The sequence below is a fragment of the Psittacula echo genome, assembly GCF_963264785.1.
Source record: "Psittacula echo genome assembly, chromosome: 2".
NCBI lineage: Eukaryota > Metazoa > Chordata > Aves > Psittaciformes > Psittacidae > Psittacula > Psittacula echo.
This window is the reverse complement of record NC_137737.1, coordinates 4171302-4195022: the sequence shown is the minus strand read 5'-3', so window position 1 is coordinate 4195022 and position 23721 is coordinate 4171302. Positions and strand designations below refer to the sequence as shown.

The 23721-nt window shown below is 36.7% G+C and overlaps 1 protein-coding gene across 6 annotated transcripts in view; it reads right to left on the bottom strand.

Moving 5' to 3' along the window:
* Positions 1 to 537: 537 nt before the first annotated feature.
* Positions 538 to 23721, bottom strand: part of ATP2C1 (ATPase secretory pathway Ca2+ transporting 1) — a 48209-nt gene continuing 25025 nt past the window's right edge. For 4 of the 6 annotated variants that reach the window (XM_080612001.1, XM_080611999.1, XM_080612002.1 and 1 more), the window contains exons 9-28: positions 23519 to 23674; positions 22803 to 22871; positions 21534 to 21609; positions 20943 to 21009; positions 19778 to 19902; positions 18505 to 18602; positions 16936 to 17031; positions 16745 to 16834; positions 14946 to 15050; positions 13174 to 13330; positions 11968 to 12138; positions 10855 to 10952; positions 9139 to 9189; positions 8149 to 8315; positions 6318 to 6386; positions 4614 to 4730; positions 3791 to 3938; positions 3082 to 3177; positions 2157 to 2298; positions 538 to 1334 (exon numbers count right to left, since the gene is read on the bottom strand). In XM_080612001.1, coding sequence (XP_080468127.1) covers positions 1198 to 1334; positions 2157 to 2298; positions 3082 to 3177; positions 3791 to 3938; positions 4614 to 4730; positions 6318 to 6386; positions 8149 to 8315; positions 9139 to 9189; positions 10855 to 10952; positions 11968 to 12138; positions 13174 to 13330; positions 14946 to 15050; positions 16745 to 16834; positions 16936 to 17031; positions 18505 to 18602; positions 19778 to 19902; positions 20943 to 21009; positions 21534 to 21609; positions 22803 to 22871; positions 23519 to 23674 — 2235 coding nt within the window. In that variant the 3' untranslated portion in view covers positions 538 to 1197. Of the gene's footprint in view, positions 1335 to 2156; positions 2299 to 3081; positions 3178 to 3790; positions 3958 to 4613; positions 4731 to 6317; positions 6387 to 8148; positions 8316 to 9138; positions 9190 to 10854; positions 10953 to 11967; positions 12139 to 13173; positions 13331 to 14945; positions 15051 to 16744; positions 16835 to 16935; positions 17032 to 18504; positions 18603 to 19777; positions 19903 to 20942; positions 21010 to 21533; positions 21610 to 22802; positions 22872 to 23518; positions 23675 to 23721 lie in introns of those variants that run through there. The other 2 variants (XM_080612003.1, XR_013956327.1) reach the window with 2 other exon arrangements.

Sequence of the window (23721 nt, the reverse complement as noted above, 5' to 3'; positions counted from 1 at the left end):
AGATTCCGTAGGTGATTGTTCCTTGCATTTCCTCAAGGCATGCAATGTGTCTGATGAGACATTCGTGACAACAGCTACAAGTCTATTTTGATGAAGAACACAATTTCCAATTAGTGAATATTAAGAGTATTCAGACATCATATATTAAAAATACTTTATACCATATCAAGACACAAATGTATTATAATGGTTTTCTAGCCACAAAAAGTCATTCTGTAGGTTAAAATTATCAGTTACGCTAACAGTAAAAACTATTTTATGATCAGAGTGAAAGAAGGAAGAGAAAGGAAAACCAAGCTTCTTTTAAATATGGATAGGGGGTTTTGCCATTAGAGTGAGAGTGCATTCATTTTCTGATTCAATACATTACAAATCATTTCAGTAACAGTACTGTCTTACAATCACTCAAGTGAGCAGTCATAACCTAAAGTAAATATGGAACAAGACATGAAACGAAGCTTGTATCTAAAAGTGTATCAAACCAGCATGCTCATCTGGTGTAAATGCCAGTTGCTTTCAAAAAGAGAGACGTCACACTTTTAAGAAAAGCAAACATTTACTTCAAATTGCAGTATAGGCTTTTCAATCACAGAAAAAGAAAAGAAAAACAGTGATCTGACAGCGGTCACATCCTGTGCAAAAAAAACCTGTAGCACAAGGTACTTGGAGCCGCTTGCACATTGCAGGATAAAGTAAATAAATACAGTAGCTAGAATATGGCACTCTTGTGACAGACTCTAAACCCCGTGGAATGCCTCTGAAATATTTTTTTATCCTTGTATTAGTAGCAAAGTCCCACCACCGTAACATAGGACAATGTTTTAAATAAACCAAACTAAAATATTTATATCTAAGAGAAGGATTTACACAGTTATAACTTTTAAGTGCAGAAAACGGGACTTGGGCTTAGATCTTTCTTTAAATTAACCCCCCCCACATATGATCCCGTTTGATCTCAAAAGTAAGTTTATGTTTGAGGAAAAATGTTACCAAAGTTGCATAATTTCATTTGTTACTCCCACAGCTGGAAGTTAAATTCTAAACAGTCTTGAAACACGAACGTTCATCATTAGCCAGTGAAACAAAGGACTTGTCAAAAGCCCTCAGGATTTCTTTATCCTCCAAATATTGATTTGCTTTCCCCTACATCTTTAGACAGCAATCGCTAAGTTTGCAAACAAAAGAATGCAATATGCATCATACATCAAGAAAAGACGAAGTTGACGAAGAAGAACTTCCACGTTTCTGAATCTTTTCCTTGCTTCTTTCAAACTTCTTTATGATCTCAGTCACTATGCACACAGAGGAAGTGAGTCCCACAAGAAACAGTAAATCTGTCAAAAAGATACACAATCAGCCTTTTTAAAATTTGCTATTTAAGGCTTAAGGCAGACTTACAAATGAACAAGACTCACAAGACTTTCAAATTGTCTCCCAGTCCCTGGGTAAGTTCAGAATCAATTTTTGAAGGACCAGGAGGTTAACATGCATAGTTTATGCACAAATCATAAGTACAGGCATGATATTTCAAACTCTTAAAGTATTTCATAATCTTGCTTTTATTAACACCTATGAAAACAATGAACACTAAGCAACACAATTAACTTCATAGGGGGGAAAAAAATCACCATCATCAGAAATGACTCTACAATAAAAATTATGTGAAAACATGTATTTCACGACAATTATTTAACTCCAGAAAACTGCAGAAGTAATAAATGTAAGTCTTAATAAAGCCAGCAGCATTGTGTATCTAAGGCCTCTTAAAATCCTCATGTCTATTCATCCTAAGACAGTGCAGTTGATTATTAAATAAAGGATCAATGTGTCTAAATAAGGTATTTACATTTAGAGAGAAAAAAAATCCAACTTGCTAAACAGCAACATTAATATTGCTTAAAAAACTTCAATGAAGTCTATGCTTCATTTATGCCTGCACCAAAATTTATATGAAAAACCTCCAATATACATAAGCACATAAGAAATTTAAGAACACACTGATCAGTTGTGTACCATATGCATTTAAATCATGGTTCCCAAAGGCTTTGTATTCCTTTTGTATGCAAACAGACAGAAAGTGCTCTTCTAGAACCATCAGCTGGTGTATTCACAAATGAATCCTTAATGCACAGTTTTGGAAAGGGAATTGTTCTTACCCAAGACACTCAGACTCTCTGTTTGGAAAACCTTCTGAAGTGGAGGAAAGTAAATGACCAATAACTGCCCCATTATAGATCCAAGAACGGCATAGCAGAACATTTTGTTACTGCAAAGTCCAATCTCAAACACAGATTTTGCCTGTAAAACAACACATTACACTGTACATGGAGTCTTAATTATATCTAGAGAAGAAAGTAATTTGTAACTACAACTGCTTTTCATCCAGACTTTTAGAAAAATGTAAGAAGTTACTGTTGACCTTTTAGATAATCCAGAACAAAGTTCCTGAACAGGCTAATTATATTTTCTTTCTGGTAAACAGAGTACTAATCCTGTCTTCATAGTCATTGACTTGTATTTTGAGCTCACTTTTCTGCAAGTACAGTGCATTAGAAGGTACTCTCTACACTGGAAGTGCTTCTGTTGACCCTGACAGTTCACATCAGAAAACAGACTGCAAATTAAAGGTAGTAATGTATACCAGCAATGTCCTTTTCTCCAATTAGCACAGAAATTCAGCCTTGCTTTCTTAGATCCAAAATATAGACAGAATGAACAGTTCAAACCTTTTTCCTTGGATTATGGGTGTAGGATTACAAAATACCAAAGTTAAGGCCTTTCTGCCAAGGATGCTGAACTGACAGAATTTAGCAATACAAAGGATGATCACACTTCAGCTTTCAATAAAAACTTCCTTGCTTCTGTCAGGATAGAAACATTACTACCAGCTCTGCATCACGTACACAAATTAAGGGCAGTAATACTTATGATGTCATTTAAGAAATCCTACCTAGTAAATATGTGAAACTCAACAGCAGATGTGCAGGCAAACATTTGAAACAAACACAGCAAGATCCTCCCTTAAAGAAAACTCTGCTTGTTGTGTAAATACTGTGTAAATGGACAATAGGAATCACCTACCTGAGATCTAGAACTCAAAGCATTGAACATATCAAAAAATACAAAACAGGTGAAAGTCATGGTTGTATCTCGAGGTGTTATTACATTGTCTCTTAACTGCCAACAAAAGAAAATGAAATGGCTTTAGCATGCTTTAAACCCTCTGCAACTAAGCAAAGTTATTATAAGAATTCAAGTTCTATGAGCTAGTAAATGAAAGCAAAAGCAACTTGATTGCTCCAACCTGATTTAATAAATTATACAGCAAAAATTACACACCTGTGACCTAACAACTATTTGTAATTACAAGCTGTGATTAAATGAAGCCTCCTGACAAACATTTATGCAAGCATGTGGAATACCAAGAATTCTATGATGTAGTACCAAAAGTTCAAGCAGCGGTTTTCTCTATTGGGAAAATAAAATCAAATGGCTGTTTCACAATAGCCTGGGTAGAAAATTTGTACAATTACTTTCTATGGGCTAAGGTTTCCCAAGTAGATTTGGGACTTGGGAAAGAGTGTTAAAATAAAGAATGGGGAATAAAACTGTACTCCCAATTTCAGCAACTACTTGGAAAAACCTTCCTCTATAATCTCCTAGCTGAATAGATCATTAAATAAGCACAGTCAAAACTTGCAATTAAGTTCATAAAAACAATGAATTCCAGCTGGTGGTATGAAAAGGACTTCTTTCAAATCAGTTTGTTACTGCTTTAAACTTATCATACCTCTCTCCAGAAGACGAACAGTGTTCCACACACGATAATTATTGACGAAACCAGTATTTTTACAATCAGACTTTTGGTCAGAATGCTGTCCTTCAGATTTCTTGGAGGCTTCCGAATTACATCTTTATCCACAGGCTCCACCCCAAGACTTGAAATTAAATGAATGTCTTAAGAGTTTTATCATCATAACAATAATTCACTGCTTCCAACTTAAGAATTAGATTTTCCGAGTTGAAAGATTTTAATCTTCTCTCTGCAGCTTAAGAATTATTTCACTCAAATAAGCACATAATATTTTTACTTTCAGAAAACTGAGCTGTATGTATTAGTAAATAAGTATTAGCAATATTCTAACACTGTAGTTTTAGAGTCCATAAATACATGATCTCAGACAGTATTCAAAGTTGTGTATGTTACTTTTAAAGGAATTTGTAATATTACTTATGTTCCCCATTTCTATTACTGTGATCAACCCAGCTAAGGAATTTGCCATTCATTCCTTTCCACCACTCCCTCCACTATCTGTCTGCAGTGAAGAGGGTGGTAAGAGAACAAACCCAGAGAGAAGCCAGAATCCTGCATGCAAGTTTCACAGGTATATCTGTGGATCTTTAGGTATCCAGGCTGCCCCCATACTTATCATTAGATACTAAAGTAAATCAAAAGGAATGAACATACAACTATACTGCAAACATAATAACTTAAGGTTTGCTGTTTTGGAAGCATTTCACAACATTTCCTGAATAAGCAGAATTTCCTTATTCGATTTCCTTGAAATAAAAAGGACTACAGCTCTCTACTGGAATTTCAAGTCATTACTCACCTTTGAGCTGGAGGTCCATCCATAATAATATTGATCCATAAGATCTGCATGGCATTGAGAGGATTAGGAAAGTTCATTAATGTAGCCAGTGAGATTAAAGTCAGTGCTGCTATACTCCTGTTGAAAGAAGCCATGTTTATAACTGTCAGCATGGAACATTTCAGAAGATCCACTGGTATCTGCTTTGTAATCAACACTTCAACTGCTTAAGAGTAGATAGAGATTTTGACAGCCTAATTTTAAAGGCAAAGTATAAATTAATTCAGAATAGTCATCTTGATACACTGCATATTTTAAACAGCATTACTTTAGTAATAAAAAGACAGCAAATTTGTGTCTTAAAAACCTTCCACTCACCTTCACCTACTTGATTTTTACTTAGGAACTGGGTTCTATGTTTCTTTTGTGCCAGAAGAAGATCTTTAAACATGGTTTTGAAAATCAATCTGCTTTTACGTATTTGATGTAAACACAACTACTCTATGCACGTATCAGCAGTCTAACCAATCAGTCAAGGCAAGGCACTACACCCCAAGCTCCCTGAAAATACCTACACCACCCCTCATTACTAGCACGGTGAGAAGGCTAGGCAGAAGACTGAAAACAGATTAGCTAGTTGCAAGCCTGGCATTAGAAACCTCTTTAAACAAGTATGCACTGATTGCTTTCAGAGCAAGATTAACCAACAAGCAATTCATAACCAACATGAAGAGAGCAAGGCTTACAATGATTCCAAATTTAGCACTCTACGAACCCTGTTTATGTTCTCCCTGCAAAGAGGGACGGGGGGAAAAAGACAGGTAACTCATTCATCAGAAACCTGAGGCTACCATGCTAACAGGCAAGCACACTGTCCTAGAATACTTATGCTTAGTTATTTTTCAGAAGCAGACTTCTGGTATTCTACCAATGCAGGACACTACTCAAGATTCAAAGTATACGACACTTCTTGCATTCTTATGCAAGTTTTAAGAGGTTAGCGTTTTCTGGGTTTTGTTCTGTTGGGGTGTTTTTGGTGGAGATTTCTTTTTGGTCTTTGTTGGTTTGGGGGCGTCTTTGGCATTTGTATGTTGGTTTGTGTGTGTGTGTGTGTCATGGGGGTTTTTTTTGTTGGTTGGTTTTAGTTTCTGCAGCTTGATTCAACCACTCTGAAATGCCACGAAAGCTTCACATAAGTACATGAATGTGGCGAAGAGGAAAACCATGTTCCTGAATCCAGATCCAATCAGATTAACTCACAAGAGTTTTGAAACTAAGGCTTAATGCAAGAAAAGGAAGTCAGCTTCACAGAGCCAACTCATTCCATAAACCACTAGATGGATTACAGAGAAACTAACCTCCCATTTCCCTGGTTTCCTCCATTTCATTTACATGTTCTGGTTAAGGATGGTATGACTAACTTCGCCTTTAGACAAGGACCCAAACATAGCTATGCTGTTTCTCACCAACCTCTCAGATATTGACTTTACACATCGTAACAGGAAGAACTGTGACAAAGTTAGATGTCTGTTTTATGGCACTCTTTTCTGGTTCTTTAAAGAGGAAACAAGCCACCAAATACAAACACTTGAAGCAAAGCATTATCAGCGCCCTATGTGAAATTTACAGTGTTCACATGAATTTACGCAGCATCGCTTTCACGATGCTTTCATTCATTCACAATGTACTTAGAACCTTCCAATACTGTCAACTTTTCAAACTTACGTGCTCAGTTGAAATCTAACAAAATTTTTTATGTTGTTATAAATTCCTTTGCCCTCCTCAATTGCAGACCTGCAATTAAAAACACAGATTACATCACTTCACAAACAAGACTACTGCCAAAACAAAAGAGCTTAAAACAAACCAAAAAAACTAATACTTTAAGCAGCAATACAAACATCAAAAACCAAATGGAGCTGAGGTTCTTAGAACTTTGGCAGTCATTGTCTTTCAACTTGACTGGATTAATCACAACAGTTATTTTCCAGCTGCTTAACTTAACTTACAAGATGGAATGTTGTTAATAAAATCTCCTTGTTCAAGACTCACCAGCATCCTTGATGAGACCTTCTGATTCTGGTTAGGTAACTTAAAAAACAACCAAACAAACACCAACCTGAACACAACCAAACACACTTTAAAAACCCACAGAAATACAGCATGACTTTAGAAGACCAGGTATTCTTACTGCACCAGAATTAAATATGCATAGACCATCTTCTTGACCTCCAGCATGTGTCACAACTTGCCTATCACAACTCTAGCAGTGCAAAAGTATTTTCTAATACCTAAGTCAAGTCTGCTCTGCTGCAAATAAAACTGGATTTTTTCCTTCCATTGCCCCAACAGCCAAGAACAACAATCAGCATTCCTTTAGTAATTTTTAAAACAAAAACCTCAAAGAGGTTGGGGGAACGGATGTAAAACTATCAAAGCTCATACTTTCCCCCCCTTAGTTTTCACCACTCTCTTCACCCTCCTATCGAGAGATTTCCTGATGAAGTGACCAAAACTGGAGAAAGCATTTCAACAAAAGCCTCACAAAGCCAAAGTAAAGTACTTACTGCACATGTCTTTCCTATGCACTCTTCTTCATATCTTAGAATTATTCCCTTTTCTCTCATTTTTGCACACCACCACATTGCGGTTGGCTAAATTAGTATGGAAACCTTTTAACTCTCAGATCCTCCTATGCCATACTGCTACCTAGGTAATTTTCTTCTATTGTAGTTCTACATTTCACTTCTTCCCACAGGTTAAGCATCATACTTTAAGACAAACTGAAGTGTCCTGAGATTGATGCTTAATTCTGAAATGAAGGCTATCTCACTGGACAGCAGACCAGCTCTGCCAACAACCACTACCTTCAAAAGTCAGATGGATTAAATGCAAACTAAGTTAAATTTAGCCATACTTTCTTTGAAGTATATGAAGCAAAAAAAAAAAAAAAACCAAATAGCTGATAACTTATTTTCACCTGTGATATTTAAATAGATTACATATATTCCTTTCCTTTTCTGAAACACCACCTTATATAAAGAGTTGAAAATAAATACAGGAATGCTCTCATTTTCACATAAGATTGATGCTTCTAAAGTAAGAAATTAAAAGAAGATGAATCCTATTGACAGCTAACAGAGTCAAAATTTCACTTCAGTTTACAAATATGCTATGATCACAGTTCTACTTGGAGAAGCAGAAATAAAGGTTCATTTTTATAGCATGTACATGTGTAACATCTTTTGTTACTTGCATATGGTCTATGTACAAGACCAAAGTAGCAAAAGGTCTAAATATGTAAATACATTCTTGTATTATTATTAACATACACAGAAAGACAGGAATGCTTTGTTGCCTCTTGTAATATTATGTTCCCAGCTCTTTTTTCAAGATGCTAATACAGGTAATCACCATAAAGACAATTTTTCTGACTTAGTGCAGAACTCATTAACAGCTGCTCACTTACAAATCCAGGGAATTTACGTTGGTTTTAACCCAACCAACATTTCATTAGAACTATATAGCACAAGATATGTACATAAATGCCACCTACATTATTGTCTGAAAATCATCATCCACGAGGATCATATCTGCTGCCTCTTTACAAACATCTGTTCCAGTTTGTCCCATTGCTACACCAATATCTGCAGCCTTCAGAGCAACAGCATCATTCACTCCATCTCCTGTCATAGCTACTACTGCACCATTATTTTGTAGGGACTAAAGAAAGCAAGAACAGCTTAAATCAGGGATGGAAATAACCTATACTATAACAATTTTTCTACATACAAGGTTGGTGCCATCATGCCCCCACTCCCCCATTTCTTGTAATTCCACTGTAAAGTCCTTAAAAAACCAAAACAACCCCCCCAAACCCCAGCAGTTTGTATTCTAATGATTTTTTTTTATATACAAAGATTTATCATATATTTTCCTGTATTCAGACAGCCCAAATTTTAAAGCTGGGTATATAAAATCTGCCTTTGAATAAAAAAACCCAAACTCTAGAGAGAAAGATGTATTTACATTTTACATTATCACCCTCTTATAATTCTCAATATATTCCAACTGTCTTCATGTCCGACTGCCTTCTCCTATTGCTGCTTTGCTGATTGCTCCAATTGTTATACTGAGTATGTCCCTCTTTGCCACCTTCTTTTGTTATCTTCTGAATGGAAGCATTACCTCAGAAATGGCTTGAAATTCATGCCTCTTTCTCTTGTTCTGAGTACCAGAAATACCCTTCTTTCAAGTTTCTAGTCAGTGTAACTGAAACGTGACACAAAATTCCAATCAACTCCCAGCCCCCAGCTCCCTATATACAAGCATGATACTGCCTATCAGGTACTGCCTATCAGCAGCTGCCTATCCCCTGTGAGCACTACACATTTTCTCAGTAGTAGTGTGAAATACACTTCACTGTCAAACCAAATGAATTTCTGATCTTATCTTGCCAGACTGTAGCATGTTATAATTTAAGTGAAGGCACCACAATCAGTACTCACTCTAACAGTCCAGCAGTTGAGCCTTTAGCATGACATACCTTTATAATTTTCAGTTTGTGTCTGGGACTGGCTCTGTAAAATACTGCAACCTGTTAAAAGCACAATGAAGAAGTAGTGAAAATTTGAGAAATTTAAAGAATTGCACTGGATTCTATAACGCCAGAGGATAAAATATACTACCAAAGGCTAACTGTACTCCCGTTAACTCTAAAGTTGAAGCTGCCATTTTAATAAGGGTGAAATAGCATTCCAAAGAAGATTCAAAGCATGCTCTGCTAAACAAAGTTGGTGCTACTTATTTCAAGACAGAATATGCAATTTAAAAGCCTTCTGAAATTATGAAGCAACATGAGTTACAATGGCTTGCTGCTGGCCTTCCTAAATCTGTGCAGGCAACTGCCACGCCGACTGTACTATCAATGTCTTTTCCCTTGTCAGCACTTCTGACAAGTTACTTAGGACATTTCAGTTTTACTTGTTTATGTAGCGTATTATTAACAGAGTGACGTTTTGAAGCTAATGAATAAAATTAATTAATTAAAAATTAATAAAAATTCTTAGAAGATTCTTAGAACAGCTTAGAAGGAATGATGAGTTTTCATAAGTTTTTTTGTCTGTGGTCTTCTCTGTACATTGAAATTTGAGCACATGGAGTTAAGGTTTCCTTCAACTCCATACTGTTAGCATTCACATCTATATTTCCTTTTTAAGAAGGTGGGTAAGAAGTTAGGCTTCTCAACAGCCACTTCAGACTACACAGATCTCAACCTTACTGGTTTAATTGATTTCTAATGAAATTTTAAACAAACACCTAGGAAACAAATTGGGTCTCAGGTCAAACATGCACAAAGTCAATTTGTAGCTATTTCAGTTATTTACAGCGAAGAGTCCTTAAGAACAAGTATCATCAATACAGAAATTACTATTTGCCACACAATTCAGTTTTCCCAAGTTTGTTTTTGTGAGTGTCCAAGGAAAGACACAAAGCTGACATTCACGTTTCTTGACTGCAGGTATTGGCTTTTGGCTTGCTTACATGAGACACAAGCATGCTGCAGTCTCCTTTTGCAGTCTTTTCATGCATAAATTTTTCAACACAGCCAGCCTGAACCTCAATTGCTTTTGATTATGTCTTTGCATTTACAATTTTGACATTGGCCAATGCATTTAATAACTAAAAAGTATTAAGCAGTAATTTAACAGACCCTTTAAAAATTCTCAACCAGTGACCTCAGATCAATTAAAAACCACTAAAAATGCAGACAGCTCTTCTTGCAAGTTACAAAAGGATGAAGTGTCTGAACATGCAAACTGTAAGGTTTTTTATATATATATATATATATATATATATATATATAAGCTGAGCTACTCAAAGAAATAAAAGGGTCTAACAATACAAAAAGGTGATGGTGCTCACGGAGAGGTAGCAAAATGAAAGTTCCAATACAGGTATTGAAAAGTAAAAAAAGTGAATTGTTAAAAGAGAAGAAAGCAATAAACTCACTAAAAAGCTAACCGTGGGAGCCCAAAGAAATGAATTTTTGTATGGTCATATGTTAAACCAGAAGATACTTGTTTGATCTGGGACAGCTTCCATGTTTCTGTACTCTTGCTGAATTTACTGGATCACTTTGATTAGAACCATGCTATCTGTATCTCAGAAGTTACATTTTAGTATTCCACAGAAAAAAGCATTTCTCAATACAACAATCTATCCTTTACTGCATTTCAGTAAGCAGGGTATCAGAACAAACCTTTGGTGTTATTTGAGAAAGCTGCTGAATATCCAGATCATCTATTTCTTCTCCAGAGATTGCCTGTGAATTTTTGGAATACAGTCCTAGTCGGCTAGCTGCAAATAAATAATAAAAGAGGTATTACATTAATTTACCCTTTTAAAACATTTACTACCCAATTTTATTTTTTTTAAACCTACTGTTTCTGCAATATTTCAGATTCGAAATGCCTAGAGCAGAACATGTTAACACCTTACTAGCTCAGTATAAAGTGCTGGAACTCTTTAGTAACAAACACATACTACAAAGTCTATCATAATCAGATACTTATTTCCTGACACTTTTATTAGGTCTAAATGTTGGTATTTCCTTGTGTCAGGCGCCATATAAACACAGGAGCTCCGTCCTCTCTAAAGAATTCACAGTTCAAAAACAACATGGCAGAAAATGAAAATGCCATGGGAAACACAAGGAAGAAAACCCTTCTGAGAAAGTACTGCTAGTCTAGGGGTGCATTTGTTATGTGCACATTCAAGTTCTTGTTCACCATCCTGTATGTAAAGAATTCATATTCTGGCAAAAGTACTTGTTCTTTAATGTATTAATACTGTAAAATGAAGATAACTAGTTTGTTTGAATATTTATTTATAGTACTTAAACTTCAAACTTGGATATATACACAAAACTCTATTGGATAGCATTGAAGTGCATTCTAATACTCATTGTCACTGGTTATTTTAGTTTCTCCCTTTTGCCCTAAAACAGGCATCCAAAGCTGAGAGTAGAAAGGGGGGTGTTATAACAAAATACAGTAAGAAAATACAGAGTCTCCAACAGCAAAAGTCATACATTAACCCAGTTAGAGAGGAAAAAAAGGAAAAAAGAAAAATACAAATAAACAAATTTAAGCTGAAACCAAAGTATTACTTCAGGGGAGTTTTGGTTGGTTGGTTGGTGGTTTTTGGTTGGTTGGTTAGGTTTTCTTTCCCCTAATTCCACTGTGCTATATGCTAACCCACTATACAGAACTCACATATGTTGAAAACTTAGCACCCACACTTCACAACAGTTAGCTATTCACTGCCAAAACAGAACGCAAGTGACAAATGAGAGGAGGAGGACTATTCATACCGATGGCAACTGCAGTCTCTTGTGAATCTCCAGTAATCATTTTTATTGCAACTCCTGATGTGATGAGTGTTGTAACAGCTTCTTTTACACCAGTTCGTGGAGGGTCAATTATTCCCACAAGTCCCAAAAAAGTCAGTTGTCCTAACTCAGGGCCAGAAGCTAAGGCAAGAACTTTTAGGAGACAAAGAAGAGGAAGAAAAAACACACACAAAAGTTAAGATCTGAAGTTATCACTTACATCAACACTTAAAACAACTGCTTTAAACAAGTAGGCCAGCACAAAGCAAAGGGAGGAGCTGCAATCTTCTTCTAAACCTCAGTGGCAATGCCTGTGGAGTATTCTTAACAGCCTACTTATGTATATCCCTTTCTTCTGAAGAGTAGTCTTTTTACCAAACACTTGTCTTCCAGGTTTTAAAGATAACTTTCCTATCTGTTCTCAGATTAAAGTGTTTATACTTTCACTGTGTGGAAAAAGAACGGCATCCAGCTTTGTGGTCTCTCTGTACATGTACAGTCTTTTATGCAAAAGGATGAAAGGGAGGATCAGTTAACTTTCTGCTTTGGTTTTTTTTTCCTTTTAGAGAGGCAGATTTCATTAAGTACATGCTGAATATTTTCTGGAATGTCTTTTACAGTAGTATCCTTAATTCAAACACATTTAAATGACACTAGAGTTGCAAGAGGAAAGCACTTGCTTAAAAACATTACCCTAGATTTGAGAGTGGTCTGAAGCAGACATAAAGAATGACTATCAGAATAAAACAGCACACAGAGGTAGCACTGCCAGCATAGCCATGCTTTCAGTTGTATTAAAAGTCTACACAGCTTGTTAACAGGAAAGGTAACTCAAATGGCATCTTCTGACCTACAATCAGTTGTGCTAGCCTAATTCTCTGTAATGAGATATGGAAGCTACTAGGGAGCAACATATTGTTCTGTTATGGTCACACACAAGAGATGACAGGAACCAGCTGTGCCTTTTCTCACCCTCTGCAATTTAATCATGTTATTATACATGCCTTAGGCAACAGCACCCGTTTTTCCACTCCCCCACTTTAAAGTAAAACTGAACAACCCGGTGGCACTTACTGAATAACAACATAAAATAATCCTCACAGTTCTGGTTCTTCTTGTTCATTTTTAAACAATAAGCAGTGCCATTAAAATAACAAAGGTTATTTTACGACACTGAAACAGCCTTACCCCTAAGTCCTGCAGAGCCCATAGATGTCTTCTCTTGCTGGTATTTCTCTCTCTGTTGCTGAACAAGAGGTAGGGTCTGCCCCTTACAGTTATATGATGTACAGTACCTAATGACTTGTTCATAAGCACCTTTCATAAAGCAGACTTCGGGTTTGTCCTAAAATGAAAAAGAATTGCTGGGTGGACATGTGTTTAAGTATACACACACACAAGTACATATACATGCACACATTAAGAATGGCATATCTGTACTACTCTTAAGAGTATTCAAAACAATGCAAATCAAAGTTACACTTCGAAACCTAAAACTTTGAGTAGCTCTATACAGTGTATGTTCAAGAGGGTAATGTCAGAAGAGCCAAGTTAATAATCAATATCTCATTTCAGTAGACATCACACACATTATACACTGTGGGTTACAGTTTATAGACTAAAGAGGCCATGCAAAGGACAAAAAATTAAATGTACACAGAACATCAGACCTGAAAGACCTTTAGCTCATCATCTTACCAGCTGCATAGTTTGTTAAACATCACCTGTACACCCTTGCACCCTGCCTGACAACTCTTAAGATTTTCCAGAGAGCCATCTAGCCTTGATGGTATCAAGGGACTGAGATTCCTCCAGCTACCTCAAACACTTAACTGCAGTGCTAAATAATCCCTTTCCCCTTTTCCATTAAGAATTGCTGCCTCAGCTCAATTTCCAATCACTGGTTCTCATCTTTTCTCCCATGTAACTAAAAAGCTCCTTTTTAATATATCTATTTTCTGCCTGTGAAGGTATTTACACAGTAGTTAAGTTACTTCAATCTTTCTGATAGGCTTAACTGACAAAGCTCTAAGTTTCTAAACCCACTGCATTTTCTTAGCCTTCAAATACTTATATTCACTTTAAATCAAATTTTTCAACAATCTTTCAAAAATGCTGATACTGAAACACAGACGCAGTAAATCCTTACATAGATGAAAATCATATAGCAATTCCTGCTCACAACTCTACACAGGCAAGGATAATTCAACCATACTATTCAGATAGATATAAGACGTCAAATGCTCTGTTTCCAAAGCAGATTTTATTGTGACACTTGAACACTGTCAGCAGCCTTTTCTTTGGTCAGAAGTACTAGAAACTTCTCCATAAATCCAAGGTAAGGTCTGTTGTTGCACATACCTAGAAGGCTCCAGTTATTAGACTGGCAGTGATTGTTAATATTTGTAACAAAAACATTCAGATTGGTCTAACTGAAATATGAATTTAAGTATGTTTATGAAAGCACCAGAAGATAAAAAAAGAATGGTTTGTGTTGATAATCCAGGGTACCGTCAACACTGGGAAATGCGCTGTCCCTTTCAAACCCAGAAAACCTGTGTTCTCAAACAAAAGCAATTTTACTATTGAACATCAATGCATCTTGCTCTTAATTCATTATGTAACTGCAGCACTGAAACAGCAGAAAGATTGGCAGAATTGCTTTAGATGTTTGAGGAGGGAGAAGGAATTAAAACCAGCCAGGTCTCCATTCAAAGTTTCAGATAACCAAATACTGCAAATAATTTCCCAATATGCCTTTTATGGAAAGAATTTCTTGTGATTTTTCATCTCCCCTTCAGAGCTTGAAACTAAACCTGATCCATTATCAAACCATATTCCCAGGACTGTGCATTACTACCAGCCTGCCATAACTTTTGACATTAGAAATAAGGATATGAAACAACATAGATAGCCGTTCTACAGAGCCAGTGCATAAGGACATAGTGATTGAAGTTTACCTGCTGCGTTCTGTGAATACATTTAACAGCCATCCATTTTTGTTCTGAGCTGAAGGGATATTCAGCCTTCCTTATGTAGTCTTCCTGGAGCCCATCTAAACCCATCTGTACAGAACAGAAGTACCACCACAATGTCAGAACCGTTTCTTTTCAAACAGCTGTACCATTTGTCAACTTGTTGAGACATGTCAACAATCATTACTTAGTTTAAAACCATTTCATCTCTAAAGTTGCCTCTGAGCACGCTGTTCCAGTTTAGAGAAGCTTCTGACGAACTAGAAATGAATGAACCTAGAATCTTCTTTGAGGCTTCAGCATTAAGTCAGATCATTTAACACTATATACTATCTGAGATCCAAGGATTCTGAAATACTTTGTAGATTCTGATCAACCACAAGCACGAGCCTTGCAGTGGCTAGCAATGCAGCTCCTAGTTTGACAAAATACATCTATCGCCCCAATGCTTTTAAATCTTCTGTGTAATTTCTCTGCTAAGAGTGCCTACAAAATTGTAACCCAAGACTGTGACAAAGCCTGGACAAGGAAAGTCACTGATTTCAGGTTTGAATGATCCAGCCTGACTTTTTTTTTGTAGCAACTGGAATCACCCAAACGTTTCATCTGAAACTGACCATGAAGACTCCAAACAAAATTAATTTCATTTCAGAGGTTGTTCTCTCCCCACCCCTGATGCAGATCGCAGCATTCCATGCTCTACCTCTAAACAAGTCCAAGAGAAAGAGCCTATTAAAGATGCAGAAGCAGCAGTCTGCTGTAAGCCATTCTTAGTACTTAGAGAGCTTCACAACTCCTTCACCACCTCCCCTTCCAGCAACAGATGTGCAAGACTCCTGTTCTCAGTTTCTATGGGCTCTTGCCAAAATCACACCACTCTGGCCCTTTCCAGTCAACGACTGGGGACTTGGAATGAGTCTCACGAGCAAGACGGATACATAACAGGTCTTAGTTACACAGGGAGAGAAAGACTGTAATGCATTCATCTTTCAGTGTTTGAGTTAATTTTTTTCTGTGATGGTGAATAAAGGGCTAAGATGCCTCACCACATTTCTCAACAGCTGCAATGAGTGTGTCAGAGCATTGTAAAAAAAACCCAGAACATTTAATTACAGGGTCCACAATTCAAACTACCTGTGCCCCACACTTACAGGGCACTATAAATGCTGCAGTCACCAATACATCAATTACCAACTTCTTACTGCCTCTGGTGAGAACTGGGAAAAAGGCAGCACAATTAATATTCAATGGGTAAATTAAATAAGCTCGTGACAGGTAAAAAGACAATACCAAGTGCAAAAAAAAGATTTTACTTTAGTGCTAAATTGTTTTCTCTCATCTTCATCAAGGACTCTAGCAATAGGACAAGGGGGAAGGGGTTTAAACAGGGGAAGTTCAGGTTAGATATAAGGAAGAAGTTCTTTACTTTGAGCGTGCTGAGACACGACACAGGTTGCCCAGAGAAGCTGTAAATGCTCCATCCCTGACACTGTACAAGGCCAGGTTGGATGCGGCTTGGAGCAACCTGGTCTAGCAGAAGGTGGGGTCGGAACTGGATGATCTTAAGGTCCTTTCTAACCCAAGCCATGCTGTGATCCTGTGATCTTTCAGAATGCGCAAAGATTTCCAACAGATGAGAGACAGAAGAGATGAGCAGCTGCAATACAGATCTAGGAGACCACCGAAAAGAAAAAGAGAAAAACCAAAGAAAACACAAAACCCACAATTTATGTGTACACACTTCCCACCTGCTATGAATTCAAAAGGCACCTTCAAGTACGTACCTTCATAGCAAGCGCGATTAAAGCCCCTTCTGTTGGTTTCCCCATTAATGTGTTGTTTCTAATCAAAGCATCATTGCACACACAGCCAGCCTAAAAGATGAGAAAGAAATGGGGAGAAAACAGAACACAAAGTAAATGCCATACAAAGCTATGTCATCAATTAAAACTCATCTCTCTGTGCAAGATCTTACCTCAACAATTTTGCTAATGGATGGGTTGTTATAACCATGAATAACTTCACCATCAAGCATCACCTCTCCAAACCTGTTATAACCTACTCCAGTAACCTGCAAGGCAAACAGCCAAAGGCAGTATGCAGTGTAATGTTAATCAGGTTCATAAACTCTTTCAATCTCAGCTTTTTACTATACAGAAAATGTTCAAAAGGCCACTCATAATGACTGATTTTAGTCAGTGTGAATGGATTCTCCACTCAGCTTCTAATGCAGCTAGCTTACTAGCTTAAGGAATGAACAACTCTGAGGGCAAGTGAGTTTAATGTATTTTATTGAAGACCAATTAAAGTAGCAACTTTATTCCTTAGCATACATAGACACAGTGTGTGTTGTTTCCTTACAGTAATGGGCATGCTTTCTTTTTTTCTTCTTCCTTTTGCTTTCTCATTGTTTCCTCCTATTTGTATCTACCCTGGTTAATAACGCATTCCCCTGCAAAGGATGGAAGTACAGAGCAGAGTCCTACTTTCATCCAGTAAGGAGAAAAAGAAACTCCTGGTTGAACAGCCTCTCTGTTGAGACCTCAGAAGTGTTAAAAACAGTAAAACAGTAAACAGTGAAACTGTTTTTAGTGCATAAAACCCAGGCATCCCACTAGAATTCTAAAAAGTCTTCATATCTATGGCATTAGCAGCAAATATATTTTACAGCCATTTCAAGTTCTTTCAATGAGGAAACAGAGATGATCTAACCCAGATATAAAAAAAAATCATGCTAGTAGTAACAAAAAATTACAGTATACCTACACAATTCTAAGAACAGAAAAACAAATAACAGGATATATAAGCAAATGTATGTAAGTAACAGGAAAGAGTAAGAAAAAATGCCAGTATTTATGTTGACAAGAGTGACAAGACCCTCTGTAAACTGTGTTGCAGGATCCCCTCTCCTCCAAGCAAGAAAAGTTTGGGAATTTTGGAAATTGCTTAACACTCCCCTGAAACCACATGCAAATCCACACCTTACTGCTTTCCCTTCTCTTTTGTACATTTATTTCAGTCTTTGCTACAACTCCCCAACCTCAACAACCATTGTTTCATGTCCTGCTCCTACTTCCAACCCCATCCATTACGAGAAAGCAAGAATGATAACAAATACTTAGTACGAAGAGTTCACACAATAAATTGTCTTTTAGCCAAAAGCTGGGTATCCCCATTTTAAATGTTTGTAAAATACAAGTTTTATTTTTTATGCACCTGAAACAGCAAAATAACCTCAACTTTCTGTACTGAAGAACAACAATCTCTGAACTTGTCTTTTGTACTCTGCCTTTTATTGTGACCTACAGCCATGAAAAGATTTAAGATTTATTATACAAAAAATTCTTCTGCAACAAACACAGAACAAAGGCTGCAATATTAAAAGAAGAACAGAATTAGCTGGAAGTTGAGGAACAGGATTTTGGTGCAACAAATTTACACTTTCTTAACTGATGCTTTACCTGCAGTATACTCGAGCATGTTTCAGCTGATAGACACAACAGTAAGAAGGAAAATTAAAGCCTAACAGACTCTCACTACATACCTCAGCATGCTGCCCATCAGAAGTAAAAATATGAGTTACAGTCATTTCATTTTTTGTCAGAGTTCCAGTTTTATCCGAACAAATTACGTTGCAACAACCTGAAAGAACCAATTACCATTTATAAGATAGGGCTTGTTTAGAACAAAGTAACTGACAAGGACATACGTATTCAAGACAAGTAGACTTCTAGAAAACACTGCAGCTGTCTTTGTGAGAAAACATAAAGAGATTTACCAAAGACAGCCAGCTTTCAACTACTAATGATTACGGTTCTTTGCAAGTTTGTCCAATAAATACAACTAATTAAAATCTCAAATTCACAATTCATCTGAAATGCTTCCATTCACCACCTCCTTCAAGTTATTCCACAGTATCTCAAACTACATCAGTGGGATCTCAATTGGAATTCCTAGTGAGGAATAAAGCTAAGAGCTTGATTTAGAGCAGTAAATCTTTATCAAGAAGTATCTAACAGTGGCCACAACACTCGTGTCACAGAAGTGTGACTTCCTACTAGGCATGCAAAGTATAGTAAGATTGAGAAGATGACAAATACGTGAAATCTGTTAGATGCCTTTTTAAGTCAGGCAAAGAGCATTCTGAAAGAGTGTTGCAGCATCTCAGTATTTTTGGACATGACAGCAGGAATTACAAAAGCAACAAAAAGCCTTGCAACGCTAATTAAATTCTCCTAGAGGCATTGGAAAAAGTAGTAGTTCCAATCTTTAAATGCAAAAAGAAATCTAAATGCAGCAGATTCATTTAACTTTTCTATTTTCCATGTCCTGTGTTTTACATGTTTCATGACTGAAACTCTACAAAATGTTTTAAAGTTTTTAAGTTTTAATGAGTTTCATAACATCTCAAAGGTGAATTAATATTTACAAAGCTTCTTCTAATATTCGAATTTAGATTTGCTTCGGATTTTCAAAATCAGCCTTAAATTCATTTTAAAAAGAACATTTTTACAAGTCTTGTTTAACAAGAACATCTTACAGCAAACAAGTGTAAAAGTGTACTCCATACATCCAAACACTCACACAGTTTCCACTATTGGTATGCTATTATTGAACGGACTATTTATCTCAGTTAAATATTAATACAAAAAAGTAGTTAGAGGGCCCACAAAAACGCATACCTGAATTCTAACTGTCTAAAATGCATTCAATTTAGATATGTTAGAAATACCACCACACTGCTAGCAAAGTAAGAACACGTGCTGTATTTTAACCAGTTGTCACCAATGTTTGTGTTAATCTGTTAGTCTTCATACCTAAAGTTTCAACAATAGGAAGTTTCTTTACAATAGCCCGTTTCTTCACCATTCTCATCACACCAAGGGCCAATGTCACTGTTACTACAATTGGGAGTCCTTCCGGGATTGCAGCTACAGCCAAACTGTAATGAAAGTACACAAATCTCCTCTTAGAATGTCATTAATGAATACATAGTAATGACGCATTTACACTTCAGAACATTGTTTCTGTAGCAGTCTTTCCACTGAGGTTAAAAGTGGAAGGAAGCAGCTGCCATGTGATTCTAGCTGTAATACCATGCGCTAAGATATGCTCTGAAGACAGCAACAAAATGCAATTAACTTGGATGTTTCTATGCATTATTTATCCAAAAGTATGAAGAAAAATTGGGGTAGGCAGAAATCAATGGTACTCCTGTTTTGGCTACACAAAACACTAACTGGGACTATGCAAAGCAGCCCAGATTGTGAAGAGTAAGTGCAGTCAGGACTAAAATGAACCGGAAAGTGCCACCAGTTCAAGTGGCCACTGATCCACAGCTGTTACTTCCAGATCATGACCTGGCAGCAAGCTAAGTATGGGAATGACACAGAAAGTCATTCAAAACCAATCAAATAACCCCTGTAAAAACCAGATGAAACAAGATCACAATAACTCATTACACAATGCTTAAAGAAGCAATTGCCGGTGCCCCCCCACCTGCAAAAGGGTAAACCACCGGAGTTTGATCCTGTCATTTAAAGAAACATTCTACCTTATGTACTCTGCATGTAATTAGCAACTCAGCACCTTTTCTAAGAGTACAGAGGTAAATGATCTAAATTCAGTGTTATTCCCAACGGACAACACCCTGGGATTAAGTTTCCATAATGTGCTAGAAAATGAGCTAATGAACCACATGACACAAGGCTTGTAGTAACTTAGTTCTGTTTGATGCCACTTATAAAATGACAGTTTATTTACTCAGTGATGAGAATTCAAACTGTACAACATTCTCATCACCATACAAATGCACAGTTTAAGAGACTATCAAGAACATACTGTATCATTAAAAATGAGTATGAATTTGCCTTCTTACAGCATATCTTCATTTTTAATTACTTATGTGAACTTAAGAGCAGAGTCTGTGTGCAAGCACGCTACATATCATTAGCTTTCAGGCACTAAAACCAAAAATCTCACCTCACACCAATTGTGAACATATCAAGGATATGTTTTCCTTGCAACCAGCCAACCAGCATAATAACTCCTATAAAGAAAGCAATTGTCAGGATAAATATAAAGCCAACATCTACTGTAGCCCCAGTGGGGACAAGAATAAGAACTCAAATAGCCAAAACCAAGCTTAGCATTGTGCTACCTATTAAAAAAAAAAAAAAGTATTATTTCTTTCTCTGTCAAAGCATGATTCCATTAGGGTGGCAAAGGTGAAGCAAGTTTCTGCTAGTCAAGTTGCCCAATCTTACCAGCAGTGAGGTACTCACTTTCACACACCTTGAATCAGAATACAAGCCACATTGGAATTTAAAAGGCAACATTTAGAGGACAATAAGTCAGTCAGAAAAGTATGTTTGCAAGAAAATACAAATAACATCTTTATGATGAATGTTGTCACACCAGTCATCTTCAGGTAATAGGGGCATGAACTCAAAGTGACCAATAAAATGAGCCAAAATATTTAAAGAAAAAAGAGATCAAGTCTTCCTTTCTCCCAAGCCTACATGGTAGTTTGTTACATAATAATGTGTCATTCTTTCACATAAATTCTCTTACCTATTATACCAAAGGAATACAAGGAAAGCTGTTTGCCCAAGAGATCCATGCTCTTCTGCAGAGGTGTCTTTGGAGCCTTGATGAACAGTAAACATGTAAGAGTTAGCAAGCGTGGGTTAAAAAACATGAACTGTATTAGTATTACTTTAGAGATCCAAATTTCAAGAGGCTGACAGTGAATAAAATGCAGTTACACCTATTGTTGCCATACGTTTACTTTGTGAAAACAGACTTCTCTGTTCCATTTTGTGCAGAATTCAACAAGATTCAAGAACACTTCAATGAAATGAGATATTTATTAGCAATATTCTTTGGGAGCTTTGTGATGTCTACAGCAAGTCTAATACAAAAGGTCTTAACAAAGATTTTATTGGGTTTTTTTTCTCATTTAGAATTACATTTGTTACAATGCAAGCTAAAACTATTGAACAGATGATCATATTTTCCTCAGACGTGTAGAAAAGTGGATTCCACTTTGGTGACTGGGCAGCAGTATTCCCTTTGAAAGGTGTAGTAAGGCACTGCAGCTAACATGGGGTCAGTGATGCACTCCCGGCTCCCTTACTTGCTGTTTTGGCCAGATTTCAGAAATATAAATATCCACAGAGAAAAAGTGTTGCCTATACTATGCCTGATCACATACTGACATCTAGAGATAGACTGTCCCCTTAATCCTACATTGGGTCAGGCAGCCAGAGAAGCAGCTAGAAGGCCCAAGATACACAACACACTCGAGTGAATTCCCAGGTAAATCAGTGTACTGGAATGAAGAAAAATCACTGTGGGAGTTCGACAGACAAGAGTCAGAGGGAGCTGATTAAAGGATAAGGTGGAGATCATGAAGTAGCAGCCAATACATGCATAACCCCAAAGTACACTGCTAATCAAAAGAAAACGCGGTCCTACAGATCTGTTACATGAATCTCTTTTGCACAAATGCAGTTCCACTTAGAGGGCAAACAAAAAAACCTCCAAGAAAAAACAACCCCAAAACCACTTCCATAAATTGCAATGAAATTTGTTTCATTAAACAGGTTCAGCATGTTATTTACACAGTTAAGGTTCTTCAGGTCAGCTATGGATATTCTGTTGCACAGAATTCAATTACCACTTTCATGTTCAAGAACTAAGACTTGTTTCACTAGAGGAAAGAAAATTAAAAGCAATGTAATTATGTCTAACTAAGTTCCTATGGAATAAATCCAGTTTTAATGAATTTAATATACAGTTACAAAATATATGTCTTTGCTTCTAAATATTCACTCTTACCTCTTCTGCTTGCATCATTTTGAAAACCTCCCCAAATTCAGAGTTTTCTCCTGTTCCAATAACTATCCCCTAAAATAAACACAAAAATAAAACAAATTCAAATCTGAAGTTTAACATCAGTGGCTGCTCTTGATAGTTTTGACTTAAATAGCAGACAAATGCCATTTAGCCCAGAATGACTTTGCTGGCTTCGTTCATAAAATCAATTCTTGGCACAAGTAGGGAATATTTTTCCTAAAATATTGTTCCTTGCCTAAAGAGGCAACAGGAACATCTTGCCTCTGTGAAACAAACTGCTGTGTTCTGCACTGCTGAAGTATTTGGTAACTGCCAGTAACAAAACTCAAATAGAGTAACACCTATCTAGTGCTAACTACAACTGTATTTTCAGTTACAGGTTTTCCAACAGGTGAATGTAGTTGTAGAAAGCAAAATACCACAGTAAAATCCTGGACAGAAGAGTTTCATTCGCTCCCTACAAATCTGAGCTCTCTTACCTTACTACGTTACTTTTCTTCTTAAACCAGTGTCTGAAAAAACACCAATGAGAAAAGCTCTGCAGTGTATCACAGCAGTGTTCCATATTCCCAATAAAAAAATTCTCCTTCTATACCATTTCCATTGTTTCAGGAAACTCAAAACATATGTAGTCTTAAGAACAGCCTTCAAATAGTTGAAACACGGAAAATATTCTTCCTTATCAATAATGATTTTACCTTTGCTTTTCCACATCTGACCAATGTTCCCATGAAAGCAATATTGCTCCTAGAAGTAAGGTCTCCATTGGTTGCTGCTGGCTGAGGAGCTGTAGATTTGGAGCAAGGAGCTGTCTCACCTGTGAGACTGGATTCATCAATAGAAAGATCCACAGCCTTTGAAAAACAAAAGAGTTAAAAAGCATGACAATCTTTAAATAACT